Source organism: Bacillus rossius (genome assembly GCF_032445375.1).
Source record: "Bacillus rossius redtenbacheri isolate Brsri chromosome 9 unlocalized genomic scaffold, Brsri_v3 Brsri_v3_scf9_1, whole genome shotgun sequence".
Lineage (NCBI taxonomy): Eukaryota > Metazoa > Arthropoda > Insecta > Phasmatodea > Bacillidae > Bacillus > Bacillus rossius.
In genome coordinates this window covers 10982384-11001577 of record NW_026962012.1, presented here as the reverse complement: position 1 = coordinate 11001577, position 19194 = coordinate 10982384, and the positions used below count along the sequence as shown (strand labels likewise).

The window sequence follows — 19194 nt, the reverse complement described above, 5'->3', positions numbered from 1 at the left end:
TTTTTATGTTAGCTATGTGCTGTAGTCTTAACAAGCTCAATTTCAATTATATTTTGAAAATCCTTGTTTTTCATGACCCACGTTTTTAAATTATCAGCCCGTAATATTCTTTTTAGTAATTGCTTGCATTGATAAAATATTTGCTTGATACTTAATCCCAATGGTTTGTGTGTTTCCAGCTGAAACGAGTGATTGAATTCAAGGTTCGAACCCACACTATAATGCTCGGTTTATTTGTCATGTTTGTAATCCTGTAATGAAATTGTTTTTTGAGCATTGTGAATAAACTACAGGCTATAATCCACAGCTCACTATTATTTAAGATTGTTACATTACTTACCCAGAGTGTAACATATAAAGTAAAAAAACCTAATTAAATTTTTTTTTGACATGCAAATGGACCCACCTAGAGAATATTCCTTCCAAATTTCATGGCTCTAGACCCTTCCTTCTCTGGTATACGTGAACAACACGCAGACATGCAGGCAGACAAAACTATATACCTATTTTATTAAAGTATATAGCTGTTCCAAAAATGAATCTTTTATTAAATTCTTATGTTCAAGTAAGAATTTGTGAACTTATCAACCATATTTTTTTAAACAACAGATTGGTTCACAGTTTCGAGTGATGAATAAATGAATACAAGTCACCAGTCCCAAGACAATATCACTTTGCCATGAAGTGGAACCACTACACTGCTACGCCCGGAAGTCAAAGATGTACTTGAAGCCCTTGAAGCCGGCCTCGCTGGACGCGAGCGCCTCCTGGAACGCAGCGATGGGCACCAGCGTGTGCGCAGGCACCTTCAGCTTCCCTTCGACCAGCAGGCGAGAGACCTCCGCCAGCATGCGCAGGTGCCGGGGCGAGCCGGCGTGCTTCCGCATCCACGCCGACACCCAGAACCCCCGCCACGTCTGGTCCTCGTAGATGAAGTACGGCGCGAGGGCCGGGACCGGCTGCCTCGACATGGCCCCGTACGTGACCAGCGTGCCGCCGTGCGCCAGCTGCTTGGCCAGCGTCTCCCCGCTGGCGCCGCCGACGCAGTTCAGCGCCAGCTTCGGCCGGGCGACCCCCCCGCTCTCGAAGATCTGCGTGTCCCTTCACACACAACCAGCCACTGCCAGCAAGGAACACGCTCACGTGTCATACAAGTTAACACTTCACTTCCAAGAAACTGAGCATCAAATAACCATGTGATATCTGTTACCACTGAATACCAAGACTTAACAGCACGCACTTTACATCGTTACATCGGTAATCACTGCAGGCTACAGTTTAACATGGTGTTTAACTTCACAGTATCAGAGCTCTAAAGGAAGGGGAAAGGGAAAATCCCTAGGGCACAGGCATCTATCTATCTCTCTCTCTCTCAACACATCTCACTCTACCCCCTCTACCCCACTCTCTCTACCACTCATACACTACATCGCTTCTATACCTCTCTCTACACTCTAATACTCTACCTCTCTCATACTCTACCTCTCACAACCAGCCTCCCCTCCTTTCTACATCTTTCTACCTCTCTCTTCTCTACTTCTCTTTTTCTCTCTCTATCTCTCTATCTACCTATCCTACCTCTTGCGCTATCTCTCTTAACATTTCTCTCTATACCCATCTCTTTCTGCACATCTCTCTCTCAGCCAATCTCTCTCTCTGACACAAAATTTATTGCATAATTTTTTTAATAATGCCATGTCTGATAAATATGTATATGAAAAGTATTCATTTTAGGGGAAAATATTAAATATTTCCTCTTTTTAAAACCTAATTATAATTCGTTTAACAAGTTGGTACTACTTATTTCTCAGGGTTTGCCAAGAGTACCGAATGTATCACATATAAATGCCTCAACACTGAACATGTGATATTTTCCCCTAGACCAGAAATATCATCGCCTGCATTTTTTTAGGTAATTTGTTTCAGGTGTGTTAAGGGGGAAATTTTAGTATGCACCAGAATTCAATGAAATAAACACGCATTACACAACAGAAATTTAATAGTTGAAAGGCCAATCCGCATGCTCGTATCTGCTATAGCCACAAGCCGAAGTCATCAAGATGGCGGACCCACGTGTGGCAACATGCACCTGTATATACTGTATTGATTTTTGCAAACATCGGGGATGTACTAAGTGTATTGGTATGACAAAATAAACTTTATGGTAGTGAAACTATCATGGGATTCATTTTGTTAACTTGAATAGTCATAACAAGATAATACTGTGTTTTATCAAATAATCGCGCCACATTTTATACTAAAATCAAGTTTGAAAAAAGTGGGGTGTGATTTTTATACGAAAAATATATATATTTTTTTTAGATAACATTATTCAAAAAAACCAAACCTATTTATGGACAGTACAATTATTTAAAAAGTAGAGTATACAAAAGCACGCCAAACAATTTAAATTAATAAGTCATGAAAGAAAAACATTTTGTTCAAATTTAAACAGAAAAACGAAAACCGTGACTCGAACGTGAGCCGTAACTAATGCATAACTATTGTCGTCGTACAGACCACAAAATCGCGGGCTATAAAATGTAGTTAACTCAGTTCTAGACAGAATGCGCGCGTTGCATGCAATCGGCGAGCTATTGATATCTATATTTGACTACGTGCGCGCGTTCTACACGGGAATTAACATAACCAAACATGAATGATGGCAACTAGCGCTGGCTAAATTTTTAAAAGTGGTACACTGCATTTAAAAAACTCTTTAAAAGAAAATTTACACACCATACAACTTCGTATTTTCGTTAATTAAATAAGTAAGTGGTAATGTTCGAATTAATATTAGATTTCAAATTTAAAATGCATTGTTTTATACAGGAAAAATAACTACGCAAAGCGCTCTGAATTTAATAGCGGGACCAAAAACATCATGCGACGTTTACGCGAAAGTTTTTTATCCAAATTTTGACGCCCTAAAATAACGGTGAGACAATTATGAGATAAAACACGGTAATTGCAAATTTAAAAATACTTATAATTTATCAAGCCATGAAAATTGTGTTGAAACAAACATGGGGTCAAAGATATTTAACATTTTGTTATTTCTCAAAAGCATTAAGAATGCAGCACTATATATGCAGGCTAACAATTTCTTGTGTCTCTACAGTCTACAGTATGACAAACGCTGCGCTATCCCTACATTTCAATGTTAACTAAGGATTGTCAAAATTGTAATGCATATTTTTGAAGTTGTTATTATGTATTTCTTTCAGTGACTAGAAAGTATAACATATAGTAGTAATAAAGGATAGTTGTACTATCATAAGTTTTATTTTTTAATGCCTATGGGCGATGTAAATTCAGCCATGTTACGAAAGTAATTTATACAGAGAAATCACGTGGATCCGCAATAGTTTTGAGTTTTTTTGAGACTTCCGCAGATGTCAGCACCGTATTTACATATTTCCATCTAGTTTACTTCCATTTCACTCACGAAATTACTTCTACCAAATGCTGTATACAGAGAGCCAAGATATTTATATATCAAAATTAAAACAGTGATGTGGGCACAAATTATGTCATAGTATGCTTTTAAAACTAAACTCCTTTAATAGCCATGTAAAACGTGTAATTTGGTCCACACATTTTGTCAGGAGTAGCAACCTTCATGCCAAACTTCTCAGCAGGTGAATATTCATGGTGGAACAGATAATATTGGGTAACAATATGTGCATAGCAGAACCAGGCTGAATGTCAGCTATGACAACCCATGCCAGGAGCAGGCTACCAGCTCCAGCAGTCAAGTCACTTACACTACGTACAGTAGAGGCCAAAGGGCCACAGAAATTTCTTTTTAGTTGATCAATAAGAACCTCAAAGGTTAGTGTTTTATCATATATGTAATTAGTTTTATATTTTTTTTAAGCATAAACTTTACCCACCATACTACAGTAGAACCCCGATTTTGCGAACACGGATTTAACGAAAACAGTGATTTAACGTAAAGGTTTTCAGGAACCATTAAAAAAACACCAATTTATTAAAATAATAATATAGATTTCCAAAAAATGAAATTAAATAGTAATGGAATCTTATTAAAAATTACACTTTGTGGTGTCAGTAATAGAATGGAGGTACTATATATTAATATGTGCCTTTGCATCATCTGTCCAAATACGAAAAAATTAAAAAAGTTGTTCAAATTGCTTAAAAACTGCGGGCGCTGTAACTGAATTGCGTAGGTGCGTGCCATTGCGCGCGCCTGGATAGATAGACTGTCCGCGACACATGACGTCATGAAGGGTTTCTTTGTCCGCATCCCCCTCCCCCTCTTCTATGCCTGGCTTGACTCACCACGTTATCTTCCAAACACGCCCGCATAGTAACAGTGCTAGCCAATAATCACACGTTTCCAAATATTTCCTTTCCCATCCTCCAGGTTTTTTCAACTTGTGACCACGTCACACCAATACGCCATTATCATTATTCTCTAGAGGTGTAAAAGTAACGAAAAAAGCGTCCCCGTATGTATTCGTTACTATAACAATTAGTACTCGTTACTATCTTATCACGTTACATTACTCGTTACTTCTGATACCGCATAACATGCTATGTTATGTTGCAGCAACGAAGCGAGTCGTATTGCGTACGCGTACAGTATGACGTCGCGTAAATAATAATAAATAGAATATAAACAATTAACAATATTTGATAATTAACAGTTTTTGTTAACCAAGAAACAATTAAATCTCATTAGAGCGGCTTTTTTATACTATCTCTTTTAAGATAAGAACAAAAAAAAACCGTGAAAATACGCGATAATAAAAACATATTTCTAATTTGTAAACAATACTTTCTTACGTTGTTTCTGTTCCAATCTCAAACTTTGTCTACACACACAATACCTTTAATAAACAGTAAAAAACTTTAACGACGAATTTCCAAATTATACTTTACTTAATAAACAAACATCGTTCTTTGTTACGCAAATTCATCGAATATGCGCGCGCATGCGTAAAACATACGAAAAATGCGAGTAATGAGATGCAGCCGTGTGTAACGTTTCGTTACTCGTTACTAGATGGCGCACCTGTTACTCGGTACCGAATACATACGGTTTGCTACAGCTTTATTATTCTCAGTTCTCAGTAAGAGCTTTGTGCGCGGTGTTTAGTTTTTGGAATACGTTTTTTATAAGTGCTGCGCAGCTCAGCGAACAAAGAGAGTCAGCCGGCGGCTACGCCGCGCCGTAATAGCAGCTGACCGAGTACAATGACCTTTCTCCGCGTACGGCGCGCTATTGACGGAAATTTTCCATTAATTTGCGGCCAATTTTTTTATTTTTTACTGTGACGCAATGTGTATGTAGCTCGTATTTGTTATAAACGCTGCAGGTTGCGACTGTATTTTAATACACTTTAACGTATTTCTTACACTTTACATATTTTTAAACTTTTATTTTATGCCTCATTTTTCACGGTTTCTGAAAATCTGTATGTACGACCGAGGTGTACGTACGAACCGGGGGCCGTACGAGCGGGATTAAAAGACGTTGAAGATGTAAAGTTGACGAAGTCTGAGATAGCACGGCAGCACAAGATATCAGCGTCGACCCTGTCTACGATATGGAAACGGTAGGGACGCGATTATGAGTGCGGGGGTCATTGAAAATCGGAAAATCGGATTTAACGAAACATAAATTTAGAGTAAACATTTTCGGTAACCATAGCACTTCGTTAAATCGGGGTTCTACTGTACTTATGTATTAATATGTTCAGTTATTCACTGAAAACATGTTTCCCATTCATCAAAACCTAAATTACCTTGATGAACTAATATTTGTGCATGGAATATATATACTTTATACTTTGCATAGTTAACAACTAATAATGATGACAAATATGTTTCAAATATATCATTTTTGTACAGCATAACATTCTACTTTTTTCACTATTTTGTGACTTATATTTTGCTAACGTGGTGCTATTAACACATAAAAATTTTAGTAATTGTTTAAAACAAAAACAATATTTGTATTTTGAAAAATGTATATTACCACTGGAAAGACACAGCTACAATTTCTTTAGCCTTCCTAAAGTGGGACACAAGTCTTGACCAAAAAAAAAACTTTTATTGGACTGATGGCAGTTGCTCCCAAAAGCTACTCAAATTACCTAAGTAATTTTTAATTTATCATCATAACACATTTCATTAAGGGAGGCGACACTTCCGCAATTTTCGCAAATGCTTCGCACTGACAAAGGCTGTGCAACATACTAAGTGTTTCTGCCGAAAAGACAGACTAGAGGGCGACATATAGCCACGGTGTTTACTTCCAGAGTAATCATGCTGGCAGCAGCGTGGCTGGACTGAAGTAGGTAAGGTGCAATGGTGTGCACATGATTGTGGTCACAGACATGAAAGTGACAGTCCCCTCACCTGAGCTCTTCCTCGGTGAGGACGTACGAGGCACCCAGGTCCTCGAGGTGCCGCCTGAGCTCGCCGATGTCCGGCCGGTCCCGGACCACGTTGACGGTGCGGTAGCCCCAGAGGCTGCTCAGCTGGATGACGAACTGTCCGCACGAGCTGTTGGCCCCGTTCTGTACCACCACGTCGCCCTTCTCCAGGGTCACCAGGTCCTTCAGCATGAGGTACGCCGTGAACGGGTTCACAGACATCGTGGCTGCCTCCACCACGCCCAGCTCCTTGGGGATCTGTGACCGAGCTGTCTCGTGCAGTATGAGGTAAGTATGACATTATCAGACACGCCACATCTTGAACTAACCTTCAGTTTTGGGAAGGTGGCAAGCAACAAAGAAATGGTTTGCATGGTCTGATCTTTTTTTTTTTTTGGTACTATTCACACTACTTCCTTATTATCATTTCTGGTAAGTTTTTTTCCCATGTAGCCATTGCTACATATATATTTTTTACAAATTTTTTTTTGTAAACACAAGCTAACGCATCAATTTTTGGTGACAGCATTTTTGTAATATATGTAAATCTCTTAATTATGTAGAACGTTAATTAAAAAATAAAAATGAATGTTTTAAACAGAATTATTGCTCAGTTCACTTCCGATGAGCGGTTATTTCTGCTCGTATTCGCTGGGGTATAGAAAAGGAGAAAAAAACTGACAAAATACCGAAAATCATGTTGGTGTTTGGTGTTGCACTTTAATTGCCCTGGGACTAAAAAAAAAATTCATCATCAAAAATCCAAATTCAAAGTGGTTTACAAAATTATGTGAGTTTTTATAAACAAATTACAGTGAGCAATGTAGTTGATGTACCTGTGCTTTGCCACAGCAGTCTACACGCAGAACACACACAAAGCTCATGGCTGCACCTCAAAACAAAAATAAACAACCGATGCAATGGCTGTTGCAGCCATAGAGACACAGAAGGCATCAACAAAGCAAAAATCCATTGTAACTGTTCAAATTTTCAACTCAATCAGATGAATGATGTTCAAACGCGTAAGTACAAGACGAACACACATACATTAATTTTTCAAAACAAGATAAACAAAATAAATATAATATGAAATAGACCTACTATTTGCAGAATCATGTCTATTTTTATGTCAGCAACCTAAAACCTTTTCAGTTATAATTTCCACATGATATAGTGGGCAGTCTTCAACTGTTCATATTTTAATGTGTGACTATAAACTGAAGTGAGCAGTAATAATAATAATAAAAAAGTAAGCATAATATGCTGCCGGAAATAAACTTTGCTAACTTTCAGTACAAATGCCGTTTATTTGGATACATTTTAGTGATTTTCATCTTTTTTGTCACGTGTCGTATGCAGCAACAAACTAGTTTACAAACTCAGTCACATAATTTGATGGTAATACTGGAGCCAGATGGCATTTCACAGTAAACACCCACGCATCTCAACATACTGGAATATCAAAGTTTACATGTTAAATTAATATAAATATATTTCATTGCCATGAATAGAAATACTGAATTCTGATAATCTGCTCAGCACCCGAACACACATTTGTAATTCTTTACATTTTCTTTATAGCAACACAGCAAAAGACAATGGTCAAACTGCTGGTGTCTAATGCCATTCATGATGCAACTAGCAAGGCAACAGGGAATTATGTTTACCTAATTATGTGAACACCAATGTTTAAAACCTCCATCTAAATATATTAAAGTAACTTTTAACATTGTTGCTACATACTTTCAACGATATCTTTATCTTGTTTACCAAAACAGGATGGAAAAATCAGAAAAAAACATAGGATAAAAAAATGGGGGTTATGATCTCGGGTTTCCTGTCACCGTGACAGTCAGTGATCCGACCACTTCACAACTTGAACTTGTACGTATCAATCGGTTCTATTAATATTCTGTTTCCTTTTCCATACAGGGCAATTTCTTTTTAACTGCAATAAAGAACTGCGTACTTCAAACTATTTGTAAAAATAAAAATAGTTACAGTAGAAGATAATATGATCCTACTCACTGAAAGAATGTGAAATTATTCTGAATGGAGCAGTTTACTTTAAAATTTTGTTTAGGAAAAAATAAAACACTTAAAGACTGATATCAAACTTGCACTGGAATTACGTCCCAAGATAAGCCACGGTGGCTGAGTGGTCAGATCACTAGCTCACCTCCCTTCATGGCTGTCCAGATTCAATAACAGGCGTGATCAAACACATGATTTTACCTAAGCGGGAAAAAATGGTGGATATGGCCATTTTCCACAAACATTTGTTTAGTCTTCTATTCCATATTGCTTTTTTACTCCTCATGTCACTCTACTGACCTTGATTTCCAACCCTCACCTCCAGGGGCGCAACAACTAAATTTCCAAAAGGGGGGGTGGGGGGCAATATACCTTTTTATAAAGAATTATCGATCCCCCCTATAGAAGCGAGGGGTTCTCCCCCGGGAAAATTTGTATTTTAAGGTGGAAAATGGTGCTATTTAAGCAGTTTTACTCTCTAAAAATTGATTACACAGCACTTTCTTTGCCCCCGTTTGCCCCCACTTCAAGGTTTCAGAGGGGGGGCAAAATACCCTTGCCCCCCCCCCCCCACCCCCCTGTTGTTGCGCCCCTGCTCACCTCAATGCTACGGCCTCGGACACAAGTCGGTGTTATCTGTGAGAACGTTAGCTTGTGGTTTCAGTGTCCCACGACCCCGAGTTTGGAGTACAGGCATGGGCAACACCGCAACACACCTTGAACACGCGCTTGGCGTCGCAGACAGCGTGCGTGCGCCACGTGCCCCAGTTGACGCCCGTCTGCGCCACGACGCGGTCCCCGGGCCGTAAGTCGCCCACGGCCGAGCCCACGGCGACCACCTCCCCCACTCCCTCGTTCCCCGCGACTGCCGGCAGGGACGGCTTGTTGGGGTACAGTCCCTTCAGCGCGATCACGTCTGCCGGGTTGATCGGGGCTGCCAGCATTCGCACCAGCACCTGAAGGGCGACACACATTTACATTTGACACTACACCGTGGTCAAGTCAAAAACTATACAGTAGAACACTGTCATAATGTTTTTCAAGGAGCTTAAAGAAAAATACATTACAGGCAGGAAATAGCAATTCACCACTTGTCAGTGTTTGAACTTTTTTTTCAATGGTCTCATCAAACGACGTAAACAAATTCAATGTTAAAACCACTGATGGATACACTCGAAGCTTGAATTTGCTTAACCAAGCCAACAATTTTTTAAACTTCATCGTGCTTCTTTTAAAGACACACTGCCCCATTTATGTAAAATTGTCTCAAAATTCGTGATGGTGATGTTTAGAGTGAGAATGCCTAGTTCCAATTCCATTGCCACTTAAAAATGTGTAATTTTGTGATTCTTTACTAAGATTGAAATATATTAAAATCTTTAACAGCAACTGAAAACTTTTTTGACATTGCAGAATAGTTGGCAAACTAAAATAATATTTGACTATGTAAGTATATCTGAAAATACACTAGAATGACAATTTTTCAAGACAAGGAAGGGTTCCAACAGGCCCGAAACTACAAACGTTATGAACCTTTCATATGTCAAATACAAAATGTCAGCCAGCACTAATGTGTATCACTAGTGTTCTGACACAGATTTTGTTGCATACAACCCCATTCAAACAATCTACATCTATTGTATAGCAGTGATTGTAGAAAATTGTATGTACAGTAGAACCCTGTTATAATGTTTTTCAAGGGAGCACAAGAATAAAACATTATAAGCAGGAAGTCTCAATTTAGCACTTAACAATGTTCGAGCTTTGTACCAATGGACTCACCAAGCTATGTAAACAACTTTAATGTTAAAACCAAAGATAGTATACTTGAAACATTAATTTTCTGAAACAAGCCAACAATTTTTCAACTTCGTCTTGTTCCCTGGCTAAATTTTGTTTGTCTTTAAAGATACACTGCCACATTTTTTGTAAAATTGTCTCACGATTCATGATGACAACATTAAGAGTGAGAACGTCTACTCCTTCGCCACCTGAAAATGTTTAATTTGGGATTCCTACGTATGAATGAAAAAAAATTATTTGTAAGCAATAGAAAACACTTTTAGTTATGCCCTCGCTCAATGGTTGGCAACTTAAATATCGTAGGACTATGTACGTGCATCTGAATACCCAATGGAATGGCAAGGAAGAGAAGAGTTGTCTAAGGGTGCCAACTGACATGTAACTATGAACATTGTGTACCTTCAGTATATTGCATAAAATTGTATTTTAACAAACTTCATGTATTGTATGGCAGTGATTGTAAACATAAACATACATAAAGGAAACTTTTTATCGTAAGTGTTGGAATAATTTGGTTTTAAAATATTTTTTCCCCATTTATTGACTGTTAGAAAGCAAACATTATAAGCAGGAAATTACACTATTTATGAAAGTTATATGCAGGAAATAAATACATTGTCCTTATGGGGGAAATATTGGGACTTTAAAAATATGACATTATAAGCAGAAAAACATTATATGCAGGAACATTATAACAGGGTTCTACTGTATTGAATTTTAGAAAGCAAAGGTTATAAGCAGGAAGTGCACCATACGTGAAATGTTATATGCAGAAAATAATACATTGACTTTATAGGGAAAATGTTGGATTTAAAAAAAATGATGTTAAAAAAGGGAACCTCTTTAAGCAGGAACACTATGACAGGTTTATACCTAATTTTCCCAACACTTTCACTAAGACAAAATCAAAAATGTATAAATTTTAGTTTTCATTAAAATAATCAAATTAGAAGAACATTTAATTTTTACTTACAATGAAAATAAATCTAATAAACATAATCAAAATGATTGTGTATATAAATAAATATAAAGAAGAGTTTGTGTTTGTTTAATTGTTTGTTTGTTGAATGTTTTTTTAAACAAAAATAATTTTTTATTCCGAACTTGATGAAATTTTACACATCTAAACTTCAAAATAAGTAAAATGTCAGTGTCTATATCAGAGTCCTAAAAACAATCCCTATTTCCCTTTACCAACCCTTAAAGCATAATTCTGGTACTTCTTGGTGAACTTTTGCACAACTGCCATTTAAAATAAGAATAATACTATCTTCATCTAATTGTGAAAAAATTGTCTCTACAACCTTTATGGAAACAAATCTCATTGAGTCTGAAATAAAAGTTAGTACATATCTGCAACAATTAATGTTTTTAAATATGTATTCTTTTTATTTTGTATAGGCCTATATTAATGATTTTAAAACCATTTCTGTAATTATTTAATTGTAATTTTCTAGAGTAGCCTACCTATGTGCTCTTATAAAATTTTTATATAAAATTCTGAAAAATGCATTTTTAAGTTGCTCTCATACTTTTTTGATGACTAATAAACAGCATTGAGATTTTGAATTAATTTACCAATAGTACACTGTTTTTAACAGTTGATAAAGTTGTGTTAGCTACATTTAAACTGCTGTTAATTGTTGTAAATGGTTGGTCAGTTTAAGTTAGCGACACTATAAACACATAAAGGTGTTTTTTGGGACAGAAGTATAAAAAATACAATTTTTCAGATTTTATCTTTTTTTTCAGATGAACACCTATTCTAGGAGAAAAAAACTTTTTTTTTTTTTTTTAGATTGTGAAAACTTGTTTTGATTATGAATACGTACCGGTATACTGTTTTCATACAAATGTATGTAGTATGAATAAATTACTCTACAACAACAATAGAATGGAATTTAAATTTTGCGGGCATTCTTAAAACCAAGCCTCTAGGATCACTTTAGTCAAGAATCGCCAGTGTTCGCCATGTTAAAAGGCATGAGTTTCCTATATTGTTCTAGTAAAATATTTGACATTAGTTATAGCACTGAGTTGCCACTCTTTATCTTCCTTGCTTTGTGACAGTGATTTTTTTTAGTAGTGCCAAGTGCAAACTTCTTACGGGCGATAGCACGTAACCTGATGTAAAAAATTAACTGTCATTACGTATATTAAATGTTCTAATTCCTTTTTTACATCAAGTTACGTGTTATGCCATGTAACAAGCCAGCACTCAGCACCTCCATTATGGTAAAAAATATGGGTTTGGATACACAGTAGGGACTCAGCTTATGTATCTATACTAATATTATAAAGCTGAAGAGTTTGTTTGTTTGTTTGTGTGTTTGAACGCGCTAATCTCAGGAACCACTGGTCCGATTTGAAAAATTCTTTCAGTGTTGGATAGTACATTTATCGAGGAAGGCTATAGGCTATATTATATTATTAATAACATTAGGGATCCTTACTAAAAGTCCAATTTAGAATCAAATGTGTTGGAGGGGGTTAGATACAACATGCAGTACACGTACAAAGTGTGTGTTGACAATGCCGCAGGCGCTAGAAGTTTATTTCCTATTGCCTATTGCCTATTAACATTGTTGCCACGCACTAGAGGCCTTATCATTCTTAATTTTCCCATACAAGTAAAAAATACCTGTGTGATTTAACAACGAAGCAATCAGTACCCTCATAAGAGTTCAATTAGTATTTAAATACTTTTTATCACTTTAAATCACATACCTAAACTATTGTTTTTTTTCCTCTCTCTGTGTTTAATTTGTTTTTTTATTGCCCTTTTTTTCAAGTATATATATATTTTACAGACTTGAAACTTCACAGTAATGTTCCTTATGTTACGCAGGATGACATTTTCCGAAAATTAGATCCCATGGGTGGTTAAAACCAGGCAACAGTGGGTACTTTGTCTGCATGAGAACAGGATTTTGTATTGTTCATGCCTTCTGCGTCTCCATGGCAACGGGCATCGCACGGCAGTGGCATACACACAAGGAGGGGCATGTATAATGAGCGGCGCAAGAGTGATCTGCCTGTAGACTGCCGTAGCGAAGTACGGGTACATCAGTTGTACGTTGCATGCACAAGTCGGGAAACCATCGGTGCTATTCATTATCTCTCCGGTACATTATACAGCATTGTAATAAATTTTCACTGAATTTTTTTTTTATTTACCATTACTGTAAATGGGAGATGTGGCTTAATTTTTTTCCATTAGTATAGCCGTGCGAAGCCGGGTCGGGCAGCTAGTAGTTATATATGGAGACCCACAGGATCAACAAAACAATGTCAAGGCTTTGGAATGTAAACCATACACAGCAATTTTTCAGAAACCAGTAGGGAATTATTAATGCTGTTTTCAGGGTGAAACAAGAATGGTCTGTGGTACTGAAAAACTCCCTTTACGGGAATCATTATTTTATTTACGGTAAAGCCACGTCGCTACAATTTTACCACTTCTCTTCCCCTTAAAAGTAAACTTTAAAAATTTCAAAACAGCAAAAGTGCTACGAATGACTTAGGTACTTACTTCATTTGGCTTTGGTGGATGCAGCTCTTCATGTTCTAGTTTTAAAATTTTCGCCGGATTACCAAATTCACAAAAAACTAGCTTCTTGGATGAAACAGACATCTCTCTCAAAATATTTCTTGAATAACGTAACACGAAAGAACACAGTCCTCAATTACCTGCAACCATAGCCTGCAACTGATTTTATCTGGACCTTATCTATAATTAATTGTACTTATATTATTACCCATGCTTTGTAACCTGAAAAGTACATTGTTCGTGGTTTTGGACTTTGCCAGAAAATGCCCAAATAATTCACTATCATGTAACTTCGGCTTTTTTTTTTGTAGACCGGTAACAACACGGGCATATTTATGTTTATAAACTGTAGCATTAAGTTTGACAATGCATTTGAATTATGTGATGCTTATCAGGTCAGTAATTTATTAATATCCATAATTTGTATTTTGCTTGGGAAGCCTAAGATGTACGGAAAGCCTACGATTTTTTTTTCCTAACCTAAATTAAAACTAAGTGTGTTTGGGAGGGGTCTGGATTAGGGACAGAATCTAAGTGCGTCTCAGGCCGAAGCCTATACGCTCTAATCATGCAGGGGTTAGCCATGCGGGAGAGGGTGCATGCATCGTGTGCTAGGAGGGGATTGGCCAGCCATGGCAGCGATTGGCGCCATGACTAACTCCCCTCACTGACTATTCTAGACTAAAACTAGATAAGTTGGGCCCAGGTAAAACCTGCATAGACACAGGGAAAACCCTGGGCACTTACATGCAGGATGCAACATTTCATGCATTAATTACATGCGGGTTGGCTACGGGAATTGAAGGATGGCTCAGGAAGAAGAGTTGGAAGAGTAGAAAATATCTACTAAGCAAGGGCGGGCACTTGGACATTTTTGTCCGCATTTGGGGGTTTGGGCATGACTGGTTTTTAGGGGGCGACTTTCGTCGTTTCCCGCCAGGCTGCCAGCCAGCCAGGTGAGCTGAAAGAAAAGAAAAGGTACATCTTACAACTATAAGTTATATGGCCGCAGCACCCAGGTTGCCCCAGTTACCACGGCCATGTATGCCCGACACATTGTGCTGCCAGCCTGGGCATGTCAATCATTGGCTAGTCCAATGTTGATTATTTGCACCGCAGGACGTGGTCAGGCACATGGTCGGACACCTATTCATCGATAGTGAGTCTGCTCACTTAATAATTAAGAAATAAACATTCCTATAAAGGGCCCCACACACGATCAGTCCAGCTCGCAGTTCGGACTGAACAGTCTGAACTGTCAGTTCGGACTGAACTGAAGCCTTCCCCACACACGATCAGTCCAGGCCTTCAGTTCGGACTGTCAGTCCGAACTGACAGTTTGGACTGATGTGAAGGTAACCTACACACGATCAGTCCTGTGGTTGTTATTGTATCGTTTAGACATAGAATATGGAAGAAACTTTGGATGTTGCAGTTGTAGTTGCACTTAAAGCTAGAAAAAAAAGAAAAAATAGCAAAACGAAAAGGAAGTGTTGGGTGAAGGATTGGTTATCAAAGCGAGGTCAGTATTCCCATGTAAATATACTGCAAGAGTTGAAATTTCATCCAAAGGACTGGCAAAACTATTTGCGTATGAATGAAGAAATATATCTTGAACTTTTGCATATGGTGTCTCCATTCATTCAAAAGACAAATACGAATATGAGAGATGCCATATCGCCTCATGAACGACTAACTGCTACGTTAAGATTCCTAGCAACAGGCAGATCTCTTGAAGACTTGAAGTTCTCTACTGTAATATCCCCTCAAGCCTTGGGAGGAATTATTGAGGAGACCTGCATTGCTATCTTCAAAGTTCTGAAGAAGGAATATTGCAAGGTAAATTATACATTGACCATGGTAACATCAGAAATCAAACCTCCGCACAGGATCGTGGATAAACTAAACACGTTTAGAAAACCAATGAAAAATGCTAAAGTGCGTGATTACACAGCAGTTGTTTAGAGTGTGTCGACTGTCATCAAACTAATGAGTTGTGGATAGTATTTTACTGAGCAAGTGTACATCTGTTATCTAATAGCAGTCACCATTAATTATAAAACAATTAAATATTTACATGTTGAAAATTTTAGTTTTTGCGAAGGTAACAGCCGAAATGCCGCTTCGCACGCTTGTTTACAGGTGGAACGAGAACTGGCCTCGATCGAAGCATTTTAGACTGCGTAAAACCGCGCGATAGACTTTAATTTATTCATGATCCCATAATTAGGATTTGATTTCTGATGTGACCACAGCCTTTGTGGCTGTATACCAGTATTTATAATTATTTTTGCACAGTGATTCGTTATGCTAGAGTCCATATAAGGAAGCCAACAACTAACTAACACATTCGTTACCATTGTAAATGCCTTTTTATTATTTATGTGACTTCGTTTTGACCAATTATTTTCAGAAACACTAGGATATGCTGTTTTGTTATTTATTTTTATTTTTACCCAGACTCGACAGCAACATGCACGAAAGCAAATGCACACTCTAGTTCATAATAAAAATTTTAGTGTAGTAATGTACTGCAGATTAGTTATTTAAATACCACTATACTTTCATCCTTGTACAGATTAAAATGTAAGTAAGTAATTAGTCAATGTGTATCTATATTTGTATAGTGTGTTGTAATTAGTTATAAAATAGCTTAAAGAATAAACATGCAAACATTAAATAACTAAACGAGTGTTGCATTATCACATTTATTTGTTTGTTACGCTACAATGACATGGAAACACACTAACAAATATTTCACCAAAACAAAATGTAATAAAAAACATACTTCAATTCCAATACATCTTCAATTTTTATGAAATGCTCATGATGGAAATGTTTCAGAGCTTTCTTGTGATTCCACAATTTCAATCTGGGGACCTTCAAGAACAAGATCAGGTGGCATAAACTGCGAGTGAAACATCTGGAAGGTGGTGTTAGGATTCTGCAACGAAACAATTTGGCTGCCTCTGTTCAAATTTCCCATCTGAGCTTCGAAAATGGCATCATTCATTAGCTTCTCTGCGAAAATTCTTTGGGAAGGTTGCAGCTCACAAAGTTTCGCAGCAATATGTTTGCCAAAAATATCATGTTGATCCTCACGTTTGGCATTTTCAAGACGTTCCCCCACCAATGTTAGGATCCTGTCGGATTCGTCCTGCTTTTTCGGGCGTTTTAATCGAGGGGTTGGTCTCACTTGCTCGTCACTACTGGCAGATGTGCATTCTGGAGGTGTAATATGTTGTCGCACACCTGAGGCAGTAGGAGTTGATTCGAACGAACATGCATTTTGTGAAGGATCGTCCAAAACTTCATCCTATAAAAACAAAATATAAAGTATTTTCAATGTATATTTCATTATATAAAACCTAGTTTTCTAAAGAAGGCATACTCTGAAATATATGTACGTGAATTGTGCCTGTTTTATGTTTCCAGTTTCCTTCGTGTGAAGAAGATTGGAAAGATATCGCAAAGGGCTTCCAAAACAGATGGAACTTCCCCCATTTCATTGGGGCAATAGATGGCAAGCATGTTGCCATTGTCCCGCCACCTAGTTCTGGATCATATTTCTATAACTACAAGGGGTTTAACAGCCAAGTTCTTCTGGGGATTGCTGACTCGGATTACAAGTTGATATACTTTGCCTTTGGAACGAATGGCAGAGTTTCTGATGGGGGTGTTCTCTCCTATAGTGACTTTTACGAGAAACTGACAAGTGGGAATTTACATCTGCCAGAGCCTTCCTTAGTAGACAGTTACAATCTACCCTATGTTCTCATAGGAGATGAAGCTTTCCCTCTTAGGGAGGAATTGATGAAACCATTTTCAGCAAAGCAACTCACTCAAGAAAGGAGAGAATGCAACTACAGATTTTCACGGGGGCGAAGAATAATAGAAAATGTTTTTGGCATTATGACTGCAAGGTTTGGTGTTTTCCAGAAGCCTATTCACTTAGGCTTGCATAGGATTAAGGCTGTTGTTTTTGCATGTTGTGCACTGCACAATTATTTACGTACCAAATCATCATCTACCTACACCCCTCCTGAATGTTTTGATACCGAGTCTGAAGAAACTGGCACCATCATCCTTGGATTACAACGAAACCAAAGTGAAAAACTTCATGTCAACAAGACTGGAGCTGCAAGTACTGCTGCTACACAAATAAGAAATTTATTTCTTGACTACTTTAATGGTAGTGGTCGAGTCCCATGGCAGGAAAAATTTGCGTCTTGAAATTTCTATGTGCATGGGACTGGCCCAGCAAATAAGGTTATAATATGATTTTTAAATTTGTGATGTATTTTAATAGGGATTTATTGTAATTGTAATTGTGTGTGCTATGTACTTACATTTTCTGATGACATTATCAATAGTTTATTATTTTCTGATTCATTTCATGAATGATTTGTAAAATATACTAACCAAGGGTTCAAGAGCAAAATTATTGACAGCAGATTGTTTTTTGTAAATAAACTTAATACAGATATATGATATTTATGTGCCACCCACGTAACACCACTGTTGACTAGGATAACAATAACATGATTGTAGGTAGACTGTTTATGAAATTAAATAGCTATCTCCATCTTGCACTAACAGACTTTGATATAACGTTCATTAAGGACTACATCGCTCGTGAAAAGTACAGGGCTTTCATTGATTATTTTGCATACCTACACTAGGAAAATGTAAAATGATACTTCCGGACATGGGCGTAGATCCCGAGGCCCCCCCCCCCCCTCCCTCATCAAGGAATCAAATAGACCCTCTCTGAGGGGGCTCGCTTGCACTTGCAAAATGGTAACTGTGAAATGGGAATGATAAAAGTTTACAGATTTTCGCCCATGATTCCGCAACCATAATTTACAAACTATGCGGTAAAAGTAAATTACAAAATACACAAGTTTGCTTACCTCACAGTCACTGTCGTTTAAGTTTGAGGATGCGTCCAATGGGATTTCTTGGCAGTGTTGTCAGGTCTACCACTCACCAAAGCAGGAGATTGAACCGTGAAAAAACAGTAGAAAGAAGTAGATATCCTAAACATATAGCTTTCCTTTACAATTCATTTAGTAAATCTATTTTTTACACACATTTACTTTTAAATTAATAAAAAACTTGTTTCATACACATTACATATTAAGATACACAAACCACAAGAAAAAAAAATTATTTTCACTGACCATATAAAAAACAGATGAAAACAAAAAGTTGCTTGTAGCCTGCTCCTTCTTCAATTACCAAAACGTCAGTCATCATTATTATTATCATCATCATCATCATCATCACTGTAATACATTTTGTTTTGAACTCTCTTAATTATTGTACTAGTTACATCAAAAGAAAAGCATTCGGATTTAGAAACTAGTCTCTGTCTTTGAAGATAGCCTGTTCCTG

At 37.4% G+C, this 19194-nt stretch overlaps 1 protein-coding gene across 1 annotated transcript; it reads right to left on the bottom strand.

Moving 5' to 3' along the window:
* Positions 1 to 527: 527 nt before the first annotated feature.
* Positions 528 to 14147, bottom strand: LOC134542597 (enoyl-[acyl-carrier-protein] reductase, mitochondrial-like). Its single transcript, XM_063386976.1, has 4 exons — positions 13780 to 14147; positions 9161 to 9400; positions 6394 to 6668; positions 528 to 1101 (listed from the first exon to the last, which is right to left on the bottom strand). The coding sequence occupies exons 1-4, from the start codon at positions 13879 to 13881 to the stop codon at positions 702 to 704; spliced, it is 1017 nt and encodes a 338-aa protein (XP_063243046.1). The 5' UTR covers positions 13882 to 14147; the 3' UTR covers positions 528 to 701.
* Between the last annotated feature and the right edge of the window lie 5047 nt (positions 14148 to 19194).

What these genes read in the sequence shown, in the direction of transcription:
- LOC134542597 (XM_063386976.1), bottom strand. Translation starts at nt 13,881, where the DNA reads ATGTCTGTTTCATCCAAGAAGCTAGTTTTTTGTGAATTTGGTAATCCG. An exon ending in ATCCACCAAAGCCAAATGAA is followed by an intron (nt 9,401 to 13,779) that starts GTAAGTACCTAA and finishes GTCGCCCTTCAG; the next exon opens with GTGCTGGTGCGAATGCTGGC. An exon ending in CTCACCGAGGAAGAGCTCAG is followed by an intron (nt 1,102 to 6,393) that starts GTGAGGGGACTG and finishes TTGTGTGTGAAG; the next exon opens with GGACACGCAGATCTTCGAGA.